The sequence below is a fragment of the Macaca mulatta genome, chromosome 11, assembly GCF_049350105.2.
Source record: "Macaca mulatta isolate MMU2019108-1 chromosome 11, T2T-MMU8v2.0, whole genome shotgun sequence".
Taxonomy (NCBI): Eukaryota; Metazoa; Chordata; class Mammalia; order Primates; family Cercopithecidae; genus Macaca; species Macaca mulatta.
In genome coordinates this window covers 126697437-126719237 of record NC_133416.1, presented here as the reverse complement: position 1 = coordinate 126719237, position 21801 = coordinate 126697437, and the positions used below count along the sequence as shown (strand labels likewise).

The window sequence follows — 21801 nt, the reverse complement described above, 5'->3', positions numbered from 1 at the left end:
TTTGTTATATTATTCTGTCTGCCTTCATAGGTATTTGAGCATTTTTATACTAAAAAGTTGAAAGAAATGAAGTCACACACAGCTGTACATTTATTGAGGTTGTGAAAGGTGCTCATAATCTTTTGCTAAATAAAAAAGCAGGTAGTCTATACAGAATTTTTTTTTCTGTAAAAAATACACGTGGATCCATGAATGCATAGAAAAATTACTGAAAGTTGAGATGCCAAAATAGGGGCTATTCGTGCATGGGTAATTATGGATAGTTTTATTACTTATTTATACATATTAATTGTTATTTTCTAGCTTTTCCAGATTGTATTATTTGTACATTTTAAACTTTTAAAAAAAACTGGGCTTGGGAAACTGGCAGTATCTTCTAAAGCTGAGCATATGCAAACTCTATGAGCCAATTATTTCACTTTTAGGTATATTCTGAAAAGAAGTATATACATATGTTCAGTAAAAAAAAAAAAAAAGTATAAGAATGTTCATAGCAGCTTTATTCATAATGGCTTTAAAGTGGAAATGACTCAAATGTCCATCAATACTAGAATGGATAAATTGTGCTATACTCATGCAATATGTACTATGCAGACACTGAGAGAGAACAGACTCCAAGTAATAGAGACAATATGGATAAATCTCAGAAAGACAATATTGAGTGAAAGAAACCAGGTACAATAACAGTGCTAACTGGATAATTCCATTGACTTAAAGCTCAAGACAAGAGGAACAAATCTAAATGTTAGAAGTCAGGAGAGTGATTTTCTTTGGGGTGTTAGAGACTGGAAGGGGATATGAGGAGGTTGCCTGGGAGGCTTTGGTAATATTCCTTCTGATGCTGATGTGGGTTACATGGGTGTGTTTGTTTCAGGAAAATTTATTGGGCTGGATGCTGAATGATTTGCGGGCTTTCCTGCATTATATTTCAATTAAAAGTTCAAAAAAATTATAGAGCTTATTGCATGTAGTGTCCACTCTAAGTGGTGAACTGGTGCTTTACCGTGCAAGCCTGTGGTTACATCCATTAGTGTAATGGCTTGTTCAACAATCCCAACAGGAAGAGATTTAAAATTAAATATGGAAATCCTGGATGAACAGCTGCATTTGCACAGCCTCCGCTTATAAACATCCTGACTCCCCCCGCCCCATATCATGTTTGCTCCAGCTGTCCCTAAAACATGGACCTCCAAGTTTCGGAATATGGGATATCTGGTGAACACACTGAATCTGGTGCTGAGCTCTGCCTGTAGCTGGGGTCAGGGAGAAATTAATGAGATCATGATCGTATTGTAAAATAGTTGCAGCCACTCAGGGAACATGAATGATGTAATACATGCACCCACCATTTACCAAGCGCTTACCGTGTGTCAGGCATTGTTCCAAGTGCTTTGCATGTATTAGCTTATTTAATCCTCATCACAGCCTTGGGAGAGAGAGTACTTTGCAATCTCCACTTTGGAGATCAGAGAAATTAGGCAGCTTTTTCATTGCTGTGTCTCAGTGTGGTACACCTCTAAAGGGCAGTCCTAGCTTCAGAGCTGCCCTTGGGATTGGCCAAGGTCTCTTTGTGGCTCCATCACAGTTCACCTTCTCCTTCCGCCCCACTCTGCATTCCCACTCCCTCACAGGTGTCGATCCTGAGACTACTTCCCGGTAAACCCCTGCACACAAACTTGCATCTCAGATGCTGTTTCTCTGGGAACCCATCCTACAACACATACTAAATGTCAATGGATTTTATATACAGATTTTATTTTTTATTTTAATTTTACTTTAAGTTCTGGGATACATGTGCAGAATGTGCAGGTTTGTTACATAGGTATACACGTGCCATGGTGGTTTGCTGCACCTATCAACCCATCATGCCATCTAGGTTTTCAGTCTTGCATGCATTAGGTATTGTCCTAATGTTCTCCATCCCCCAGCCCCCACCCCCCGACAGGCCCTGGTGTGTGATGTTCCCCTACCTGTGTCCATGTGTTCTCATTGTTCAACTCCCACTTACGAGTGAGAACATGTGGTGTTTGGTTTTCTGTTTCTGTGTTAGTTTGCAGAGAATGATGGCTTCCAGCTTCATCCATGTTCCTCTAGTTATTTTTCCCTCACTGGGAGAATCATCCAAGGTGTCTAGTTGGCTATATGGCCAGAAATGGAAGTCATGCCTTAATGACTAGGAAGTGCTGGACTACCTATATTTAAGTAGGTTTCTTTACTATTGGACTTTACTGAGCTTGACAATATCACTGTGCACTAAGAATCTCTGGGATGGGGGTGCAGTTCACAACATTTCTTAAACTTCTGTGACTACAGAACACTTTTCTTCATGGTGCATTTTGTAGGATGGGTGCCCTGCTCAGTATACACTGGGAAACTTTGCGCAAGATTATCTGTTTGCTTATGGAGCTAAAATCTAGTTGGTCTCTTTAAATAATTGGCTCTCTCTGTTCATGACTTGGGAGAACAGAGGTCAGCATTGTTGCAATGATAATAAAAATGATAGAAGAGGGATAATTGCGATTCGCTGTGAGCATTTTGTCTCCTGACATTTCCTTTCTGACTGTAGCTGATCTGGACTCTCCCATTGGTAAATTAAGGATGTAAATGAATCAAATTCTGATCTGGGTACCCCCTTCTCCCCTCCACGTCTAGGGGAGTTACATATAATGTGGAGTCCACTTTGGATAACAGTCTTTCTCTCTCTCTCTCTCTCTCTCACATGTATGTGCATGCATGTGCACACACACACACAAGTTTGATCAACAGAATAAATTCACCTAAAGACCCATGTACCTAAGAGTTTCCTAGGGCAATGCAGGGACTGAGCTAACTCTTTTTTTTTCTTTTTTTGCCCAGAAGTGGGATGTATATACTGTTTGTCCTCTACAGAGTAAGATCTCATCCTGCATCTTCAATGATGAGGAGTATGTATTCTCATGGTCCAGGACCATGGAAGCCTAGAGAGCAGAAGATGCCAGAGTGATGTCCTCTAGTTAATTAAAGATAGGTGGGGCTACTGGGCTCTGAATTCCTTGGCCTCATCTCTGTTCTCCAGGTGTTGTAGGATCTAAGAAAGGGAAGCAGAACGGGGGTTTTTATGTACATCATCTCATTCTGTCCTTATTCATACACAAAAATCCCTGTAGGAAGGCACAGTCCCATCCCAAGAGGAGAAATTGAGGCTCAGAGAGGTGAAATGACCAGCCCAAAGTCACCCAGCTGACAGGAGTCTGGTTGGGTCTCTCTGTCTGCATAGCTCATGTTTTTTGTTGCCACCCATGAATATTTTCAGATACTTTCAAGACAGCTAGCATAAAAAGACAGTGACTTCCTTTTATTGGTCTAGTCATATATTCCTCATCCGTATTGTTCTCAAAAGTCCCAACAGCAGTGTGGAATAGATCTCGTGATCTCTCTCTCCCATACCATAGATAAAGTAACTGAGGTCTAGAGAAGTGAATTCATTTGTGTACAGCCACCCAGCTAATAACTGGTAGAGTTAGGATTTCAGCCCACAGCTGATTCCAATGCCAGAAGACTTCTGACTATGCTCTGTGAGCCTGCAAAGCCTTGCTATAAAACTGAGCACATTGCTTGCCATCTGGAAAAGAATTTTGGAATACAAAGTTTTGTGCAAAGCCCTGTGTAACAAAAGGTTCAGAAGTTCACCATATTTTTGATAGTTAAATTTGAAAGCATGGTCCTCTAGTTAAATTCTCTTTTATTGGGGACTTCCATGGCAGACTTTGACACAAGGAAGGGGAAAAAAAAGCTATTTACCCTCAGGAGAGAATAGTGTAAGAAAAGCAGAGAAAAAAAACACCTCACCCTAAAACTATGGTTAACTACAGGTGTCAAAGATACATAAAGATACCAGAAACAGAGAAAAATGGGTAGGGCCTCTGGGTCACATCCAAGATGATAAAACTGCAATTAACTTGAGACAGGTCCCTCCAACCCATAGCAGCAACGTACCCATGGGCTGTGCAGTTGTGTTGACCAGTTCTGGGCTAAGAACATGAGGTCAAGTGTTTGTCCTTATGGGACAAACTAGTGACTCGTTAATGGCCACTTGCTGTCTGCAGGGTGTGAGGGAGATGTGACTCATGGGGACTAAGGTCTTCTTTGAGTGATTCACAAGATACATTTCAGAAACCTTAACTATGCCTGCATTCAAGGTATTGAACAACATATAAATCCATGATCTTAAACAATCCTGGGGCTTTGAGGCAAGGTCTCAAGTCTGGGGGAGGGAATGGTGGGAAGAACCAGGGTTGAACTTCTAAACGAAGTTCTGGGTTACTGGCTATGGGTGTGGGGATCCTGAGTGTTGAACGATGAGATGCAGAAGCGACTGAGAGCAGTCAGTAAATGCCTGAGATCAACAATAATTTTTCCAACTACTTAAATTCACTTAAAGGGAGCCTCATTCATAAAGGGATTTGGGTGAGGTCTGTTCCTCCTGCTGGTCCCTCATACCCCAACCCTCAATTTGAGTTAATAAGATGCCATTATATATATATATATCTCAAAGTTTTCTTTTGAGATTTCTAATTTAGAGATGACAAACAAATTAAATCCCATGTAACCATTCTGTTCCATGGTGGTAGCTGCCTGGAATGCTAGGCTGAGAAGGTTTTTAGAAAATCTGGGTTCGAATAAAAGAGTGCTGTGATCCATTAGTGATGTCTGCCCTGGGCACAGAAGAGAGAAGTGGGGATACATGTGCCACCTAACTGTCATCGAACTTGCATTGTTTCAATGCAATTATTAGTTTTATCCCTTCTTATTTCTAAGAAAGGAGAAGCTCACCCTACCTGCCAGCCAAGACACAAACCATATCTCGAAGTGACCATCATTAACACTATGAAACACCATTAATGCAAAAAGAAGCCCAAGAAATAGGGGTGGTGGGATGACAAAAGTGCCACATGTCCTCTTGATTTCTCTGCACTTTATGAATAAGGAAATCATTTTTATTGGGCTCTTCGGTTGGCAAACTAGCCTACTGGAGAGGTGATTATTTTAAGAGTACTTATTGGGGTCATAAGGGATATGAAAGGTCTCATGGAAATCCAAGATCAGAAATTCACAGAGAGAAGAACTGGAGATTTTCTATAGAAGATAGCTTCAGGGACCTGAGTAATGCAGTTAAAAGTATTGGCATCACTTAAGGGGATTTGCTTGCTTCTCTTTGCTTGCTGTGTTCTCTAATTTCCTAATTGGCTTCTTCTCCATCTTTTCTCAGTTTAAAGCATCTGATCACCTATAGTCATTATTCCCTGGAACCTCTGGCTCCAAACAGCTCACCATGGCCCCTCTGGCCTCCCTTTCTCTTAGTGTTTCAACCTCTGTGCCCACTGCTGTCTGCTTAAATGACATGTTTTCCACTTTACATTCCGAAGAGTGAGACTCTGATTTGTACAGGTTATCTAATGATGCCAGCTCATGTCTCCAAGGCCAGTGCAGAATTAGCTGTATGATTGTGGTAGTCTGAAAAAATGGCCCCAAATCTCCACCATTTGTAGTGTGACTTTGAAGCTGTTTCCATTGAGAAGTAGAATCTATTTTTCCACCTTTAACTTGCTCTGGATTTGTGACTTGCTTTGGCCACAAGAATATGGCAAAAGTGATGTTTTGCCAGTTCCTAACTTAAAGCTCAAGAGGTCTCACATACTTTCATTCTTTCTTAGGACCACAAGTCCTGGCTGACCTACTTGAGAGCAAGATACCATGTTGTTCTGCCCAAGACTATCCTAGGCCTACCTAGAGCCAGCTGACTTCCAAACATATGAGAGAATCCAGCCAAGATCAGCAAAACCACCTCCCTGACCCTCAGCTAATTACAGGTGCACAAGGGAGCCCATCTGAGGCTGGAGAACCTCCCAGTGGAACCATAGCCTCACAATCACTAATAAATGCTCATTGTTTTAAGTTACTGAGTTTTGGGGGTAGTTTGTTATGCAGCAATAGCTGACCGATACAATGACTTTGAGTAGATATCTGAACTTCTCTGAGTCTTAGTTTTCTCATTTGAGAAATTAATCAACAAAACTTTTCCTGCCTGCCTTGGGGAAGATTATAAGATGATATGTAAATACAAACTTCAGAATATTTATTTAGTGCCCACTCTATGCCAAGCACTGAGCTAGACCCTGGGATTTGCGGGACAGGTTAATTCTTTTGTAGGGCAACATTACTACCTCTTCCTTCCAGCCTAGACCAGTCATCAGTAAGTCAAAGTGGACACTCCTGTTTGAATGGCAGTGGAAAAGGGAGAAGTTATCAGGCTCACCTGGAAGGCCTAAAGCAATGAGCTAGGTATCTTATCTCTTGATTTACCCACAAATTAATTTATAAGCCACTTTACTTATTCACTTTCCCTACTAAGTTAATAAGCCTTCCCCTTTATTTTAACCGATAAATTCTAGAGATGGACAAGATAATTAATTCATCCCATCAATAAACACTTTCTTGGAACCATGACAGTGGACATGACATAGTGCATACTGTGAGATCTCTCACATGCTAGCGTGAGAGATGGAAACAGGTCACTGTAGAATGTGAATGCACAGTGCAGCCTTTTCCTTAGGCTCCCACATCCAATCCGTTAGCCAGTCTTGTGGCTCTACCTCCAAAGGAATCCTGAATCCATCCACTTCTCCCCACTTCACTGCCGTTTCCCTGATTGAAGCCATTGTCATCTTTCACCATAGCCTCTATGCAGTGGATGGCATGCTCTTTTAAAAATCAGATTATATCCATCACTTGCTCAGAATGCTCCTATGGTTCTTGTGGCACTTACACTAAAACCCACACTTTTCATTGCAGCCTACAAGGCAGTGTGTGGGCTAGCCCTTAACCAGCTCTTCAATTTTATCTCTTGTCTCTCTTATCCTCTCTCACTCTGCTCTGGCCACCCAGCTCACCTCAGTTCTTCCAGCATTTTCAGCTTGTTCTGACTTTGGTACCCATTCATTTCTTGTTCTCCGAAATACACCACCTTTCACCGTGCTATGTCTTTATTGGGATGGTTCATTCTCACCATTCAGGTATTGGGCCCAGGGTTACCTTTACAAACAACTCTTCTCTGACAGCTGTAGCTAAAGCATCGGCTTCTTCATCACCACTATTTAAACATCACCTGGTTTTAGATCCCCACCTTCAAATTCTGCTTATTTACGTGTTAATTTGATTGTCATTTTTACCTCATTATAATGCAAGTCATCATCTCTTATTCATCAAAGACAAGAGTCTTGTCTGTTTTGTTCATCTCCAATATATACAGAAATGCCTGGTGTACACCTGGTGATACCTCATACTCAATAAATATTTGTTGGAAAAAAATGAATGAGCGCAGAGGGCTAAAGAGGTACCAAGAAGAAGTGCCTAACCCAATTAAAATAAAAAAGAATAGCTTCTTTCTCTCCTCCAAATTCCACCTTTGTTATTTCTGATTACTTTGCTTCAGCTGTCTACCAAACACAGCTGGAAAGCAAAGTCTCAGACCTCGCAAACACATGCATCACCTGGACCCTGCTGGGGGTAGGGGAGAGTGGATAATTCATCACTGTTTATATGCAATTGCCTGGACCTAACTAAATTTTGCCAAGAGTTAATCATGGCTTCATGTTCAACATTTCAGTTGTTTTCATTGCAGAGATGTTTATTTTCCTTAAAACATTCACAATGAAAAGCGCTGGCACCTTTGCAGGAAGGTATGTCATCGGGCTTCAAGAGTCAACCAAGAACTGGGCACATACAAAGAGGCCTTGATTGTCAACTTCCGCGAGAAATTCGGCAAGTTTGTGCATAGCGTGCTGCTTAGTGCCACTGAACATTTGATGGAACAGGCGAGGAGGAAAGCAGTTAGAATCTTATTCTTTTTAGCATCAGATTAAATTGGCCATGAAACCAGGGATAGTGCCATTGAATTACAAGAGGGCTAAAATATTAAATAAAAATCCAGGAGAGAGTAAAGTAGCTTGGCTTAAGGTGGGCTAGTCTCTAACAGGAGGGGAAACAAAGTTAAGAAACAATGGATGGAAAAGTCAACATCATCTTTGTTAACAATTTGCCTCATTTAATACTGGGATATGGGGTCAGGGAGTTTGCACCACTTGGAGAGATGACTTCACTTTGAAAACATGGTGTTTCCTTCTGAAGGGGAATCCTGATTCCTTCCTTAATGTCCATGGGATCCAGAAGTGTGGCCAGATGGAACATCTCATTGTCGTTTCTTTCTTGCTTGCTTGTGGCTTTTCTGTCTGGCCTTTTCCCCATTCTCCTTTGTGTCCAGCAGTAGGACAGGCTAAGCGTGTCCAAGGAGAGTGTTAAATCTCAGCTTTAACATTTAATGTGTCTGTTGGGAGTGACAGACTGAGCTGGCCAACTGAAGAGTGGCACAACAACTGCTGCCTGTATCACCTTTTATTAATAATGAATCCCCTCTATTCTACTGGGTTAGTGGGAGTTGGAACCTTTGTCATTCTTGGGGCAAGTACCCAGTGGTGTGCTGGTGAATGTTTAACAATTGGCTCTCTGTCGGGGGAAGTGAGCCCTGATTTGTAGTGCTTGTTGATTTCCACAGTGCAAATATTGTCAACATGGTGCAAATATTCCCACCAGTTGCTTTCGACCTACCAAAGTGGTGACGTCAGTGAACACAGAGCTGGGAAGAGATTGGTGGTAGCACTCCTTATATACTCTTTCCACCACATAGATACTACAACCATTGATAGCCTCTAGAGCATAGCTATTAGCAAACTGTATAAAACAATTAGGAAGGGATGAGTTCTAAGTATTTATTACCTGTGCTTTAATAGAATGTATTTAATTGTATTTAATTGTAAATTCATATCATTAATTTCTAATAATAGCTGTGTTTAACAACTGGTTTGCAATTATAGATATACATTTATATAATTAATCTTTAACAATAGCTGTGTTTAGTAATTGGTTCAATAATTTTCCACTGAAAATTTAGCATTGGGCTCTAGTTACAAGCTGGCACACCACTACTTTGTCACCCTTCTTAGGCTGAGTTGAGTCTAGGTCAAGGCATCTACTGGCATCTACCTCATCAACAGCCATTTGTCTACAGTGTACAGATTCTTGTGGAGACCTTCATTCCTCAGGCTCTAGATATTCTGATATATCTTTGCAGCTGCGGCTCTTGGTTGGCCTCATCTACCTGGTGGCTGATAATATTCAGCTAGTAAGAACTAACATGGTCATATTGGTTGGGTATGGCCAGAGTCTGTTATGACTGACTGGTGCCCATGAAATTCTGTATTTGGAACCTCTCTTCTGATCCAGCGTCCCTGCTGCACTATTCTTTGTGAAGCCTGGAACATCCTCCGGGCAAAGCTGTGGAACAGAGTGCAATTCCCTTTTGGGAGGCTCATCCCCCGCCGTGCCATCTTCTTTCTCAGCTGCCTGCTACCGCTGCTGTCACTACTCAGATATTTCTTGGCTTCTTGATCCTATGTGTCACCAGTCCCTGGGGCTCCAAGTTTCCCAAGGCATCAGTCTCAAAAGTCCTCTAACTTGGGTTCAAGCATTGTAGATGAAACTGTCATTGCAAAATTGTAACAGACAATGAAAGACATCTGACTTAACCAACTCCATCTTGCTTCTAACCTCCAACCTGTCCTTGTTCATTCCTGGGCATAAGCTGAACTATGGAGGAACTTAGTTTATGATTTAAAAACAAAGGGCCGGGCGCGGTGGCTCACACCTGTAATCCTAGCACTTTGGGAGGCCGAGGCGGGCGGATCATGAGGTCAGGAGATAGAGACCATTCTGGCTAACACGGTGAAACCCCATCTCTACTAAAAATACAAAAGAATTAGCTGGGCATGGTGGCAGGCACCTGTAGTCCCAGCTACTCAGGAGGCTGAGGCAGGAGAATGGCGTGAACCTGGGAGGCAGAGGTTGCAGTGAGCCAAGATTGTGCCACTGCACTCCAGCCTGGGCGAGAGAGCGAGACTCTGTCTCAAAAAAGACGATAACGGCCATGTCTCAAAACAAACCTCCTTTTTGCCTGGGGACTAGATTGCCTTTGCAGGACTAACAAATTAGCCACAAGACTAGAAATTATGGTTTAGGAGTCATGCAGCTGGAGGCTACAAGATTCTGACCTTCCCTCAACTGCTTCTAAGATCAGCGCTTGAGATATTTTGCAGACCCCGTACTTGATGGATCAGCTGGTACCACCCAGATGGATAAACTGGCTCATCTAATCTTGTGGTCCCCACCCAAGAACTGACTTAGCACAAGAGGATAGCTTCAATTCCCTATGATTTCATCTCTGACCCTACCAATCAGCACTCCCGACTCACTGGCCTCCAGATTATCCTTAAAAACTCTGACCCCCAAATGCTCAGGGAGACTAATTTGAGTAATAATAAAACTTTGGTCTCCCACACAGCTGGCTCTGTGTGAATTACTCTTTCTCTATTGCAATTCCCCTGTCTTGATAAATCAGCTCTGTCTAGGCAGCAGGCAAGGTGAACCCACTGGGCAATTACAAATTCAGATAAGGTGAATCCCCTGGGCAGTTACGCAGAGGCCAGTATGTCTGAAACTAACAGAGGATCCTTGTGGCTCTCAGCCCTAAATTTGGAGATCCAAGTTCAAATCCTGCCTCTGAGCTCAGCTCTGCAGGGGAATCTGAGACTACGCCCTGCTGGCCTCTTTGAGCTGGATCATTCTCTGCAGGAACATCCCAGCATTGACTCTTATGTATTAGTCTGTTGGAGCTGCCCTCACAGAATACCACACCCTGAGCAGCTTAAACAACAGACATTTTCTCACAGTTCTAGAGGCTGGAAGCTGAAGATGCAGGTGCCGGCAGGGTTGGTTTCTCCTGAGGCCTCTCTCCTAGGCTTGTGGATGGCTGCATTCCTGCTGTGTCCTCATGTGACCTTTTCTCTGTGTGCTCATGCCTGATGTCACTTCCTCTTTCACAAGGACACCAATCACATTGGATTAAGTAAGGTCCCACCCTTTGACTTCCTTTAGCCTTACTTGTTTCTTTAATGGTCATATCTCCAAAAAAATTACACTGGGGCTTAGGGCTTCACCATATTAATGTGTGTGTGTGTGTGTGTGTGTGTGTGTGTGGTGGGGGGCAGGGGCACAATTTAGTCCATAACAATTATTGGGTACTTGAAATGTAACTGGTCCAAATTGACATGTGTTCTAAGTATGAAATGCATCCCAGATTTTTCATCATTCATTATTTTTCATCCCTTCATCACTTTTCATCATGTGTTAGAAAACATAATGAAAAGCATCTCCTCAATACATTTTAATACTGATTACATGTCAAATAATAGTATTTTGGAGGTATTGAGTTAACAATATTATTAGAATTACTTTCACCTGTTTCTATTTACTTTTTCTAGTGTGGCTACTCAGAAGCTTAAAATTACACACAAGACTCAAATTATGTTTCACTAGACAGTGTCTAGAGACCCTCAGATAGCCGACACAGCTACCCCCCGCAGTCAGTGGGAAGATGGCCCTCTGGGACCCTCTCTTCACCTCTCCCCTAGGTCCTTTAACTCCTTTCCCTTCCCCCGCCTTCCAGGAGTCCTCTTGGGCTCAGTCATCAGTTCCATCAAGGTGTGCTGCTGGATGGGGCAGGGTGGAGATTCCGGTAGCGGTGAAGAAGGGTGGCTTTCAGAAGATGGAGGTGAAGGGAGAGGGTATCTCACTCTGCCTCTCACTGCATCTGGCTCAGAGTGGGAGATGTCTAAGATAAACAGAACTTCCCTACTGCCTAGATTACCCCTCTCAGCATATGTCTTATGTGTTTTGTGCTAATAGAGTCTTCATCTCTTACTCTGTCTTGAGTTGCTTTGCCAAAAGTTTCATTTTAGGACCCTATCTTGGGATGTTCCAGGTCTCAGGAAAGCATTAAGGGAAAGGAAAGAAAACTTCCGTCTCACCATACAGAGATGATCAAAACATGGTCCTGGGCCTCAATCATCAGGGAGGGAAGGAATGGGGAGTGAGGAAAGATAGGAACAGCCTTGTATTCAAGGCCATATGAGGGGCACTTTATCTGCTTTATTTCCCTTGGTTCTTCTAACAACCTCCTATTATTCTCATTTTACAGATAGGGAAAGAGAGGCCCAGAGAGTTCAAATAACTCCCCCAGCATCGCAGCCAGCAGGTAGCAGGACCAGAATTTGAGAATGACTCTGACTTCATGGTATCATCATGTAGGTCTGGAGTGAAAAGGGAAGGTTTTCGGGAGCTTGGGGAACTTTCTTGAGTTGGATTCAGGTCCAGGAAGAAAAGCAGAGGGAATTCTAGGCAGGTGGCTGGAGGCTGGCATGGCATGGGTACTCCCTGGGAAGTCCAACTGACAAAGTGATCCTGCCCTCTGCTCCTCCCAGGGTTACCCTCCTGTAAGTCTTCTGCTCAGTGTTCAGGATTGGGGGATGCTGGGACTGGGCAAGGACTTGTAGGCAACACCCCATAGCCTGCTCGTGCCTGTTGGGTTGTCTATGGATCATTCCCTGCTGGGCTCACTCACCGGCTTCGTATAAGGTCCTTTTTGAGGTTTATTATTTCCTTGTCCATATACTTGATGCTCTTCATTGGCTTGTCTGGGACCTGATGAGAAGACAAGGGGTGAAAGTAAAAGGAGTGTTAGTACAACGGTTCCAAATGGAGACAGACACAGGAGGCTCATGGGTTTATCGGAGATGTATGGCTAGGTTTAAGGGGTCCTGGGCAGCACAGAGTCTACCTTGACACCAAAGAGGGGCCTGCTGTGTGACAAAGTGGACATGGTAAGGGTTTTGGAGACAGGTGGACCTGAGCTCTGACCCTGGTTCTGTCTGGTGACCAGCTGTGTGACCTTGAACAAATTACTTAACCTCTCTGAAGAATTTGGGCTTCAATTTCTTCAGTAGAATGGGGAAATAACTCCTACTGTGTTTTGAGGATTAAATTAATTGCTAAATTCCTCACTGATAGCTAGCATTAGATAAATGGAAGCTACTACTATTAGCATTACACTTTAAAGCAAACAATTAGGCATTAAAAATAATTATTATTGGTGGTGTTGCATCTGATTTGGAGAGCTGAATCTTGTCAATGTAAAGATGCAAATGTACTCCCCCTCTCTTCCTGCCCTCATAGCAGAGGTTTATGAATGAATTATCCAGATAATTGCTTGCAGGTTTTTTCTTTCTCCCTATTAATTTGCCTTGACTATACCCAGGGGAAACCTCACATTACTCAGAAGTTGATACATGCTCAATATAAAGAAGAGAGATAAATTAACTATATTATACTATTATTATTATTTTATTTTTTTAGAGACAGGATCACACTGTCACTGAGGCTAGAGTGCAGCTCACTGCAGCCTCGAGCTCCTTGGCCCAAGTGATCCTCTTGCTTCAGTCTCCCAAGTAAGACTAGGATTACAGGTTCAAGCTATCATACTTGGCAAATTATATTTTAGTGAAAAAGTCATTTTTCTTAACCCACAGTTTGGAGAAACAATAATCAGAATATTACCTGGATTATCTTGTCTTGAAATTTTCCTGCATCTTAGGATTTTTTTTTACATAAAAAAATACTAAGAAATTATGGGAAAATAGACGTTCTCAGATAAAGCTGGCAAATACTTTGTGCTGATATTTCAGAAGGGCTATTCATCAATGCATACCAGATGCTTTAGAAATGAGCATGTCCTTGGATCCAACAATTCTGCTGTCAAGAATCCTAAGGAAATATCCTTTCATGGGTATAGAGGTTCATCAACAAAATTGTTCACCAGCATGCTGCTTGTAATAGCAAACTATTGGAAAACAACTTTACATCTCACAATAGAAGACAGGTTAAATAATTATGGTGCATCTACACAATGGAATACGATGCAGCAATTAAGTATAATGGCAACATAATGTAAGTATGTTTATTGATATATAAAGATGTTTGATTTATTTGAGCCAAAAGACATGTTACAAAGTAATATTTATAGCATGATTCTATTTTGGTTTTTGAAAAATGATCTATGTGGATATACACATATTGAAGATATGAAATGACATAGCTCCAAAATGCAGTGATTTTCTCTGGGGATGAGATTATGGCAGGTTTTATTTCTTTTTCTTAGCTGATGTGCATCTCCTATAACTTTGCAATAAATATTAATTAATTACATAATGAGAGAGAAAAGATTTAAAAAGTAAATGGCAAAGTGAAATTTGACAAAGACTGGTTGGTAGTACTGTACTGAGAGTGTTTTTTGAAGGCAGGGTGAGAACAGGGTGGCTGCTCACTAACAGAAATCCCAATATCTATGTGTGGGAGGAGGCAAAGTGTTTTCTCTGCAGCCACCATCAGTGAAATTGGGCTATGGTGCCTACTGCTCTGGGGTTTTGAAGTGTAAAGTGAAAGTTGAGAAGCATAGTTGTTTCAAAGTTGAATGACGTTTGTGGAAGAGTTGGGTGGGAGACAGAGTGGGAGATGAAGTGGAGGAAGGAACTACTTCTGGCCTGCTTGATTCCATTTTTCTCCTGGGTTGGCCAATACATGTTCCCATGTAAGGCAGCACAGATGAAGGGTGAAGAGTCTATGGCAATTCCACAGAATATTTGTAACTGTAGCTATTACTTGCCCACTTGAGAAAGTGGGGCCAGGCACGGTGGCTCATGCCTGTAATCCTAGGATTTTGGGAGGCTGAGGTGGGAGGATGGCTTGAACTCAGGAATTTGAGGCCAGACTAGGCAACATGACAAAACCCTGTCTCTACAAAAAATACAAAAAAATTAGCTAAGCATGTGGTGGTGCATGCCTGTAATCCCAGCTGCTCAGGAAGCTGAGGTAGGAGGATTGCTTGGGCCCAGGAGGTCAAAGTTACTGTGACCGGAGATAGCGCCACTGCAGTCCAGCCTGGGTGATGGAGCAAGACCCAGTCACACACACACACGCGCGCGCACACACACACACACACACACACACACGAAAATATAAAGGATGCAAAACAAAATAAAACATCTGAATAGCCTTGAATCAGGTCAACTGGATAGGAAACAATGAAATCATTTACAACCTTTGTCTCTTTGGTTAATATTAGTAATGAATTACAGGTACTATATCTTGCTCATCTCAGTATACCAGGTGGCCTCAACTCTTGGCTGGAAATTGATGGTAGACCTATCAGTGTTCATCTTGAGGAGTGGGTGAAGCGGGTGGAGAGACCACCCTCTAACGAGGCATGTAAGGAACTCTAGGAGTACTTTCCCAAGCTTTTGCATAATGAACATTCGTTTGTCTCACACATCCAACATCTGTTCACTCTCCTTGTTGATACCAGTTAGTTCCCTGGTTAGGCCCTTTGCCTTTCCTTCACTCGGCACTTGCATCTTGGGAGATGCTCATGGTACCAGCAGCAGGGGAGGCCCTGAATGACTGAAGCCAAACAGCACAAACCATCCCTTGTCAACCTGTTGGTTTACAGATGGTCATGTGACCCAGTTTGGGCAAATGAGATGCAAGCATTTTCTAGGGGCTTCTGGGAAGCACAGGCAGAGATGTTCTCTTTCCTCACTGACTAGAAATGGGGAAGCAGATAGCCCCTGGGAGTTGCTCACAGCCATTTTGTGCCCATGAGGGTAGCCAGCCTTGGGCAAAGATGATGTGGAAGAAAAGCAGAGAAGAGAGTCAGAGAAAAACTCATCCCATGGTGCCTTGTTGAAATGATCAAGCTTCATTGGAATCTTGACTTTCCATGAACATTTCCTTTATTATTTATAACAGCTTAAATTAGGTTTTCTGTTACCTGCAGCCACAGAATTCTATCTGAAATGCGTCCCTCTCTTAGGAGTAGCAAAACAGCTAAGAGACTGAGACTTCTTTTAACTGATTGTTCTTCCTTTCCCAACACTGCTTTTGAGGTATCAAGATCAGATGACCCCAATTCTGGTATATTTTACAGTGAAAGCAATGAGATTGGCCATGTTGAGATCAAATATTTGAAAATGAGGTTGCCTGTCTTTCTAATCCCACTTATTCTGGAGAACCTCATTATATATTTCCCGCAGGCCCAAAGTAACTTTCCAAAAAGATGCATGAACTAAGCATATTTATAAATGAAGGACAAATAAGCACATCAGAAATTTTCCTGCCAGATAATTTGAAAACACATGATTGAAACCCTGTTTTATGCCACAGTCATGTCTTTACCACTCTCCTAAACATCTCAAATTTCACCTTCTTCATGAAACAACTATGATAATGTCCAACATGGAAGCATTTGTTTTTCAAATGTCACCTAATGATAGTTGCCTGGGCACCAGGAATTCACATCATTGTGTAAGAGTGGATTTGTATCGACTGGGATTGGTACTGAATTGTGTCCTCAACTTGATGCCGACTTTAGCAGCATGAGATGCACCCCCCCCCAACACTCACAACGATGTCAGCATTTCAATGGATTCTCAGGAAACCATTTTTGTCAAAGTATAATTTTATAATTATAAATGTAAGTTTACGATTATAACTTTATAATTATAGTTTTGTTTAATTAAAATTATAATAAGCCAGCAGAAATAACTAGTTCTCAGGACATTTACAAATATCATTTGATATTAAATGAAAAATAATAAGTTAAATTAAAAGTTAATAAGTTAATAAGTTAAATAAACAAGTTAAATAGTAGATTTAAAAGTTTATAAAACATTCAAAAATCACTCTCTCTACAACCTTTCTAGAGGGCAATTTAGACATACGTGTGACAAGCTTTAGAAATACATATCCTCTTGCCCCAGCCAAGGAAATTATGTCTCCAGGATGAAAAGATTTATCCCTGAGGATATTTATCACAGCAGTGTGAATAATAGTGAAAAATACCTAAATGTCCCACAATAGCCATTGTGGGGATAAGTCATGGTCTATCCAGACAGTGGTATGTGAATGCATTTGAGTCTTGGTGCTTCCACTTAGTGCTGCTATGGCTGTTTATTTACTAATGTGGAAAGGTGGTAATGGAATGTAATTTCAGATGAAAATGCATGCTACAAAATATAAAGATAGTCGATCATAGAGAAGCTCTAAGATTTATACTTATAGGATCTATAGAAATTTCCAGAAATGTATGTGATCTAATACAAATTAGGTTTTAAAATATTGACATATGACAAGGCATGTATGTACTAATATAACAAGCTGGAAGTAAATGCAATAAATTGTTTATAGAGATGTTATCTCAGGGCATTTGAATTATAGGCAATTAAACAATAATTTTTTGTTTTGGTTATCTTTTTTCCTATTTTTTCTACAATTCACGTAGATTAATTTTAATAAAATAATTGCATTTTTCATGTTTGTAAAGCAGTTTTGACTAATTCTCTCAAGGCAGGCAAAGTAGAAATGTTTAATGCCAACTTAGATTGAGTCATCTAAGAGTCTGGAATGATGTAAGCTAATAGTTTATTTTAACATACTGGATCAGGCAGGGTCTAGGCAGGAAATCAGAACTCATGACGGGTAGTTCAACAGAGGGAAGTTAATACAGGGGAGCAGTTACAAAGGTGTTGGAAGAGCTCAAAAGTCACATAGGGAATGGTGAGGCAAGCTAGAGATTAGCGAAAGGAAACCTCTACCATCTCCAGGGCTGGAGGAATTAAGGGAAAAGGTGGCCTTCAGAAGCCCTGGAATAGGGCCACTTGGCATAAGCAAGACTGATGGAGGAGATGTAGTTTTAGCTAGAGGTGCCACCATAAGCCGAATGAGAGAAGGGATGAAATGCCCTGGCTTCTGCTTAACTCTCACCCTTCAGTTCCTGATGGTGCTTCCTATTGGCTGAACCTACTTGGAAGCCAGCTGCAAGGGCACCTGGGAAATGTAGTTTGCAAGGATCAGCCCCCTGTGGGAGCAGGAAATGGAAATGAGAGTGAAAGCAAGTGATTATGGGTACAATTTATGCAAATGCCTTGGCCCCAGGCCACTTTGGGACTATAAAGCAGGTCCTCCTCCCCTTAATTTAATCAAGGATCCCTTTACAGATGATAACTTTGGATACTCCTTTTGATCTTAACCCTGAGGTTCCCAGAGTTTTCCGTGGCTAAAATGCATATCCAGAATTGTGGTCATGCCCCTCACCCCCCAAAAAAACATTAAAAATCACGATTCCAGGGTATTCAGAACCCTCCTACTTCTCCAAATTTCTTCAGATCTTTGTAGATCACCTCCCCTCCCATCAAAACTTACCTGCTCTACCTCCCACATTGTTAGATCTTTATACTCCTTACTGACACTCGTTCATGTATCTCCCTACCCAGGTAACGTATTTGTAATACAATCTCACATTTAATATTTTAATCTTGTTTTGACACTAATTAACATTGTATTATGTTGTGTTGGTGCAAAAGTAATTGCAAGTTTTGCCATTGAAATTCACTGGCCGTTGAATGAATGCCAAAAATTCATTTGCCATTGAAATGGCAAAAACCGTAATTACTTTTGCACTAACCTAATAGAAAATCAGGAAAAGTTAAAAAAATTAGGAGAAAATAAAAAACAAGCAAAACCCCATCACTATCTGACACGGTTTGGATCTGTGTCTCCACCCAAATCTCATGTTGAAATGTAATTCCTAATGCTGGACGTGGGCCCTTGTAGGAGTTGATTGGATCATGGGGGTGGTTTCTCATGGTTTAACACCATGCCCCTTTGGTGCTATCCTTTCAATAGTGATTTCTCGTGAGATCTGGTTGTTTAAAAGTTTGTGGCACCTCTCCCATCTCTCTGTTGGTCCTGCTGCTGCCATGTAAGATGCCTGCTCATGCTTTACCTTCTGCCATGAGTAAAATCTCCTGAGGCCTTCCCAGGACCAGATGCCAGCATCATGCTTTCTGCACAGCCTGTGAAACTGTGAGCCAATTAAACCTCTTTTCTGTATAAATTACCCAGTCTCAGGTATTTCTTTAGAGCAGTGTGAGAATGGACTAATACACCGTCTCTGCAGATATCCTTTGTTTTGTGCTCCGTGATGACTCCAAGCCTGGTTGATTGTGATTTTCTGTCTTTGCTTCCCTTGGATGTGTCATCGGCTTCAGAGCTTTCAGTTTTTCCATTGCTCTGCAGAGTACGGGTGATGACTCCATTCTTTGTTTCCTAGAAAACAAAGTCAAGTCTGCCCTGCCCACCTTTCCTACAGCATGTGTGAACAGCATCCTTTCTCTTATCGACCCAATGAGTTTTTGAGAGCAGCATCGTGGGAAATACCGTGTGATGTCCTGTGATGTACCAGGTTAAAAGGTGGTAATTGGGGGTAGGGGCCTGGGAGGGGTGGAGCACGCACGGACTCACAGTGGACTCTTAGATGGGGATGGTTTTCTTGGCAGGTGTGCTCACATTTAATATTCATGTGCTGGGGATGTTTAAATAGTAACGTCCGGAAGTGATGTGGTTTAACCTGAAAGCTGAGAAGTGAAGTGTGGCAGGAATGGATGGAAAGACGTTTGCTGTCAGAAAGACCTAGGTTTGAGTCCTGGCCCTGTCACTCAGGAGTTCAGTGACCTTGAATGAGGTACCATTACTCCCCAATCTCAATTTCCCCATCTGTGAAATGGAACTAATGCCAATCCTACCAGAACTAATGCCAATCCCCATCTGTGAAATGGAACTAATGCCAGTCTCCTATGTGCTCTGCACTGTCCCAAGTGTGTTCTTATATGAAATAGATGAGTCCATTGAGTCCTTGCCATATTACTATTCCCATTCTATAGGACAGCAAGAGGAGGCTTAAAAAGGTGAAACTGACTTGCTATTAAGTGACAAAGCCTGGATTTGAACTCATGTTCAAGTGACACTGAAGCCTGTGTTCTTATTCACTACTCCATTCTGCATCCCCATCCCCCCCTTGTCCTATTTTGCACAGTGGGAACTACCTGAAGGGTAACAGTTGCTAGCTATTGATTTACAGATACTGCCTCCAAAATTCTTCCACTGAATTTTGTTAGATTTCATCATAAAGAATTTAATATGGCAGAAAATCAGAATGATTTGTTGAAGGTCACGGCCGGAAAGCCAATTTTCTAAATATCTGTTGTTCTCTGCGTTTTATGAAAGAATGTTCTGAACTCATCTTTGTTATTCCTTAAAATATGATCTACTTCCTAGAATCAGATTAAGATGGAAATGAATTCCTGTTAAATGTGCCCGAGTTGATACAGACATCAGGGAAACAGCTGCGATGCTCCGTCGAGGGGTCGGGGGGAAGGGAGACTGAAAAGACAGCACTGAGAAGCAAGCACACTGATTAACACATTTCAGACTCATTGCGGAGAAGCTGTAAAGAACAGAGTAGGCGGGATCATGGCAGGAGTACACACGTGAACCCGAAGACCTGAGCTTGCACACGGATGTTTAAGTTTTTGGTGGTTTTAAAATTTTTATTTTTTGTTTTTGTGGGTACATAATAGGTGCATATATTTATGGGGTACATGAGATGTTTTGGTACAGGGCTGCAATGTGAAATAAGCACATCATGGAGAATGGGGTATCCATCCCCTCAAGCAGTTATCCTGTGAGTTATAAACAATCCAATTACATTCTTAGTTATTTAAAAATGTAAGTTATTATTGACTATAGTCAACCTGTTGTGTTATCAAATAGTAAGTCTTGTTCATTCTTTCTATTTTTTTTGTACCCATTAACCATTCCCGCCTCCTGCCCCGCTTCCCCCACTATCCTTCCCAGCCTCTGGTAACCATCCTTCTACTCTCTATGTCCATTAGTTCAATTGTTTTGATTTTTAGATCCCACAAATAAGTGAGAACATGTGATGTTTGTCTTTCTGTGCCTGGCTTGTTTCACTTAACACACTTAACATAATGATCTCCAGTTCCATCCATGTTGTGGCAAATAACTGGATCTCATTCTTTTTCTATGGCTGAATAATACTCCATTTTGGTGGTTTTATGGTGATGATGGGCAGTTCCTTTTGGGGAGAGTGAGGTTTTTTTTTGTCATAAGAATATAAGATGTGTACCTACCTACATAGAGATACCCAGAATTAGTGACCTCATCCACAAACACATCCTTCAAACTGAAATAGGAAATATACTAGAGAATTATTTAATAGCTCTCCTTGTTGAAGACGGGTTGCACCTTTTATATGATATTTTGATTCAACCTCTTTCCCCCCCATCTTCTTATGGACCCAGGAGAAAAGAAGTTGGGGGTCTGTGGATTGGCAGGGAGAGGTGGTGGAAGAAGGGACTGTCATCTGGGGAGACGAGCAAGTCCTCTACTGAGAACTAAGGGGAGACAAAGCAGCAGGAGTCCTCTGGGAAGAAGAGGAGAAGGAACAACAGTCCCTGGGAAGGAAGCTTCTGATACTCAGTGCCTGGTCCAGGGCCTGGCTCTGCATTCTTTCTGTCGTTGCTGAATGAATGAGAAGATGAAAGCATCACTGTGTCAAGGTTTAACCCCACAGGTTAATGAGTTGTTACAAAGGAAACAAGATACCCATATAACGGTGAGGTCTGGCGGACACCACTTTAACCATCACGGCTATGCTTAGCGTCACCATTGACAGGACAAACTCTTATCAGGCGCACCTGAAGTGATGCACTGGGAAGGGCACAGCATCGCCTACGTGGTTATGTCACCTACAAACATGTCCTGCCCCAGAGGTTCAATCTGAATTTAATCATGAGAAAGCAAAAGTGAAGGAAAAATAAAAAGTGAAGGTCATTTTACAAAATAGGTGACCTGGACTCTTAAAAGATGTCAATGTCTGTGTCCACTGGGGTCTCTGGGAAG

At 41.8% G+C, this 21801-nt stretch overlaps 1 protein-coding gene and 1 long non-coding RNA gene across 4 annotated transcripts in view; one reads left to right on the top strand and one right to left on the bottom strand.

The window, feature by feature from the left end:
• The window catches only part of CCDC60 (coiled-coil domain containing 60), a 205132-nt gene that overhangs the window by 103289 nt on the left and 80042 nt on the right, over window positions 1-21801 (bottom strand). Inside the window, exon 2 of the mRNA XM_028829958.2 lies at window positions 12551-12630. Coding sequence (XP_028685791.2) covers window positions 12551-12630 — 80 coding nt within the window. The remainder of the gene's footprint in view (window positions 1-12550; window positions 12631-21801) is intronic.
• Window positions 1-21801, top strand: part of LOC107001043 (uncharacterized) — a 202781-nt gene that overhangs the window by 163585 nt on the left and 17395 nt on the right. The gene's annotated exons all lie outside the window — the stretch shown is intronic.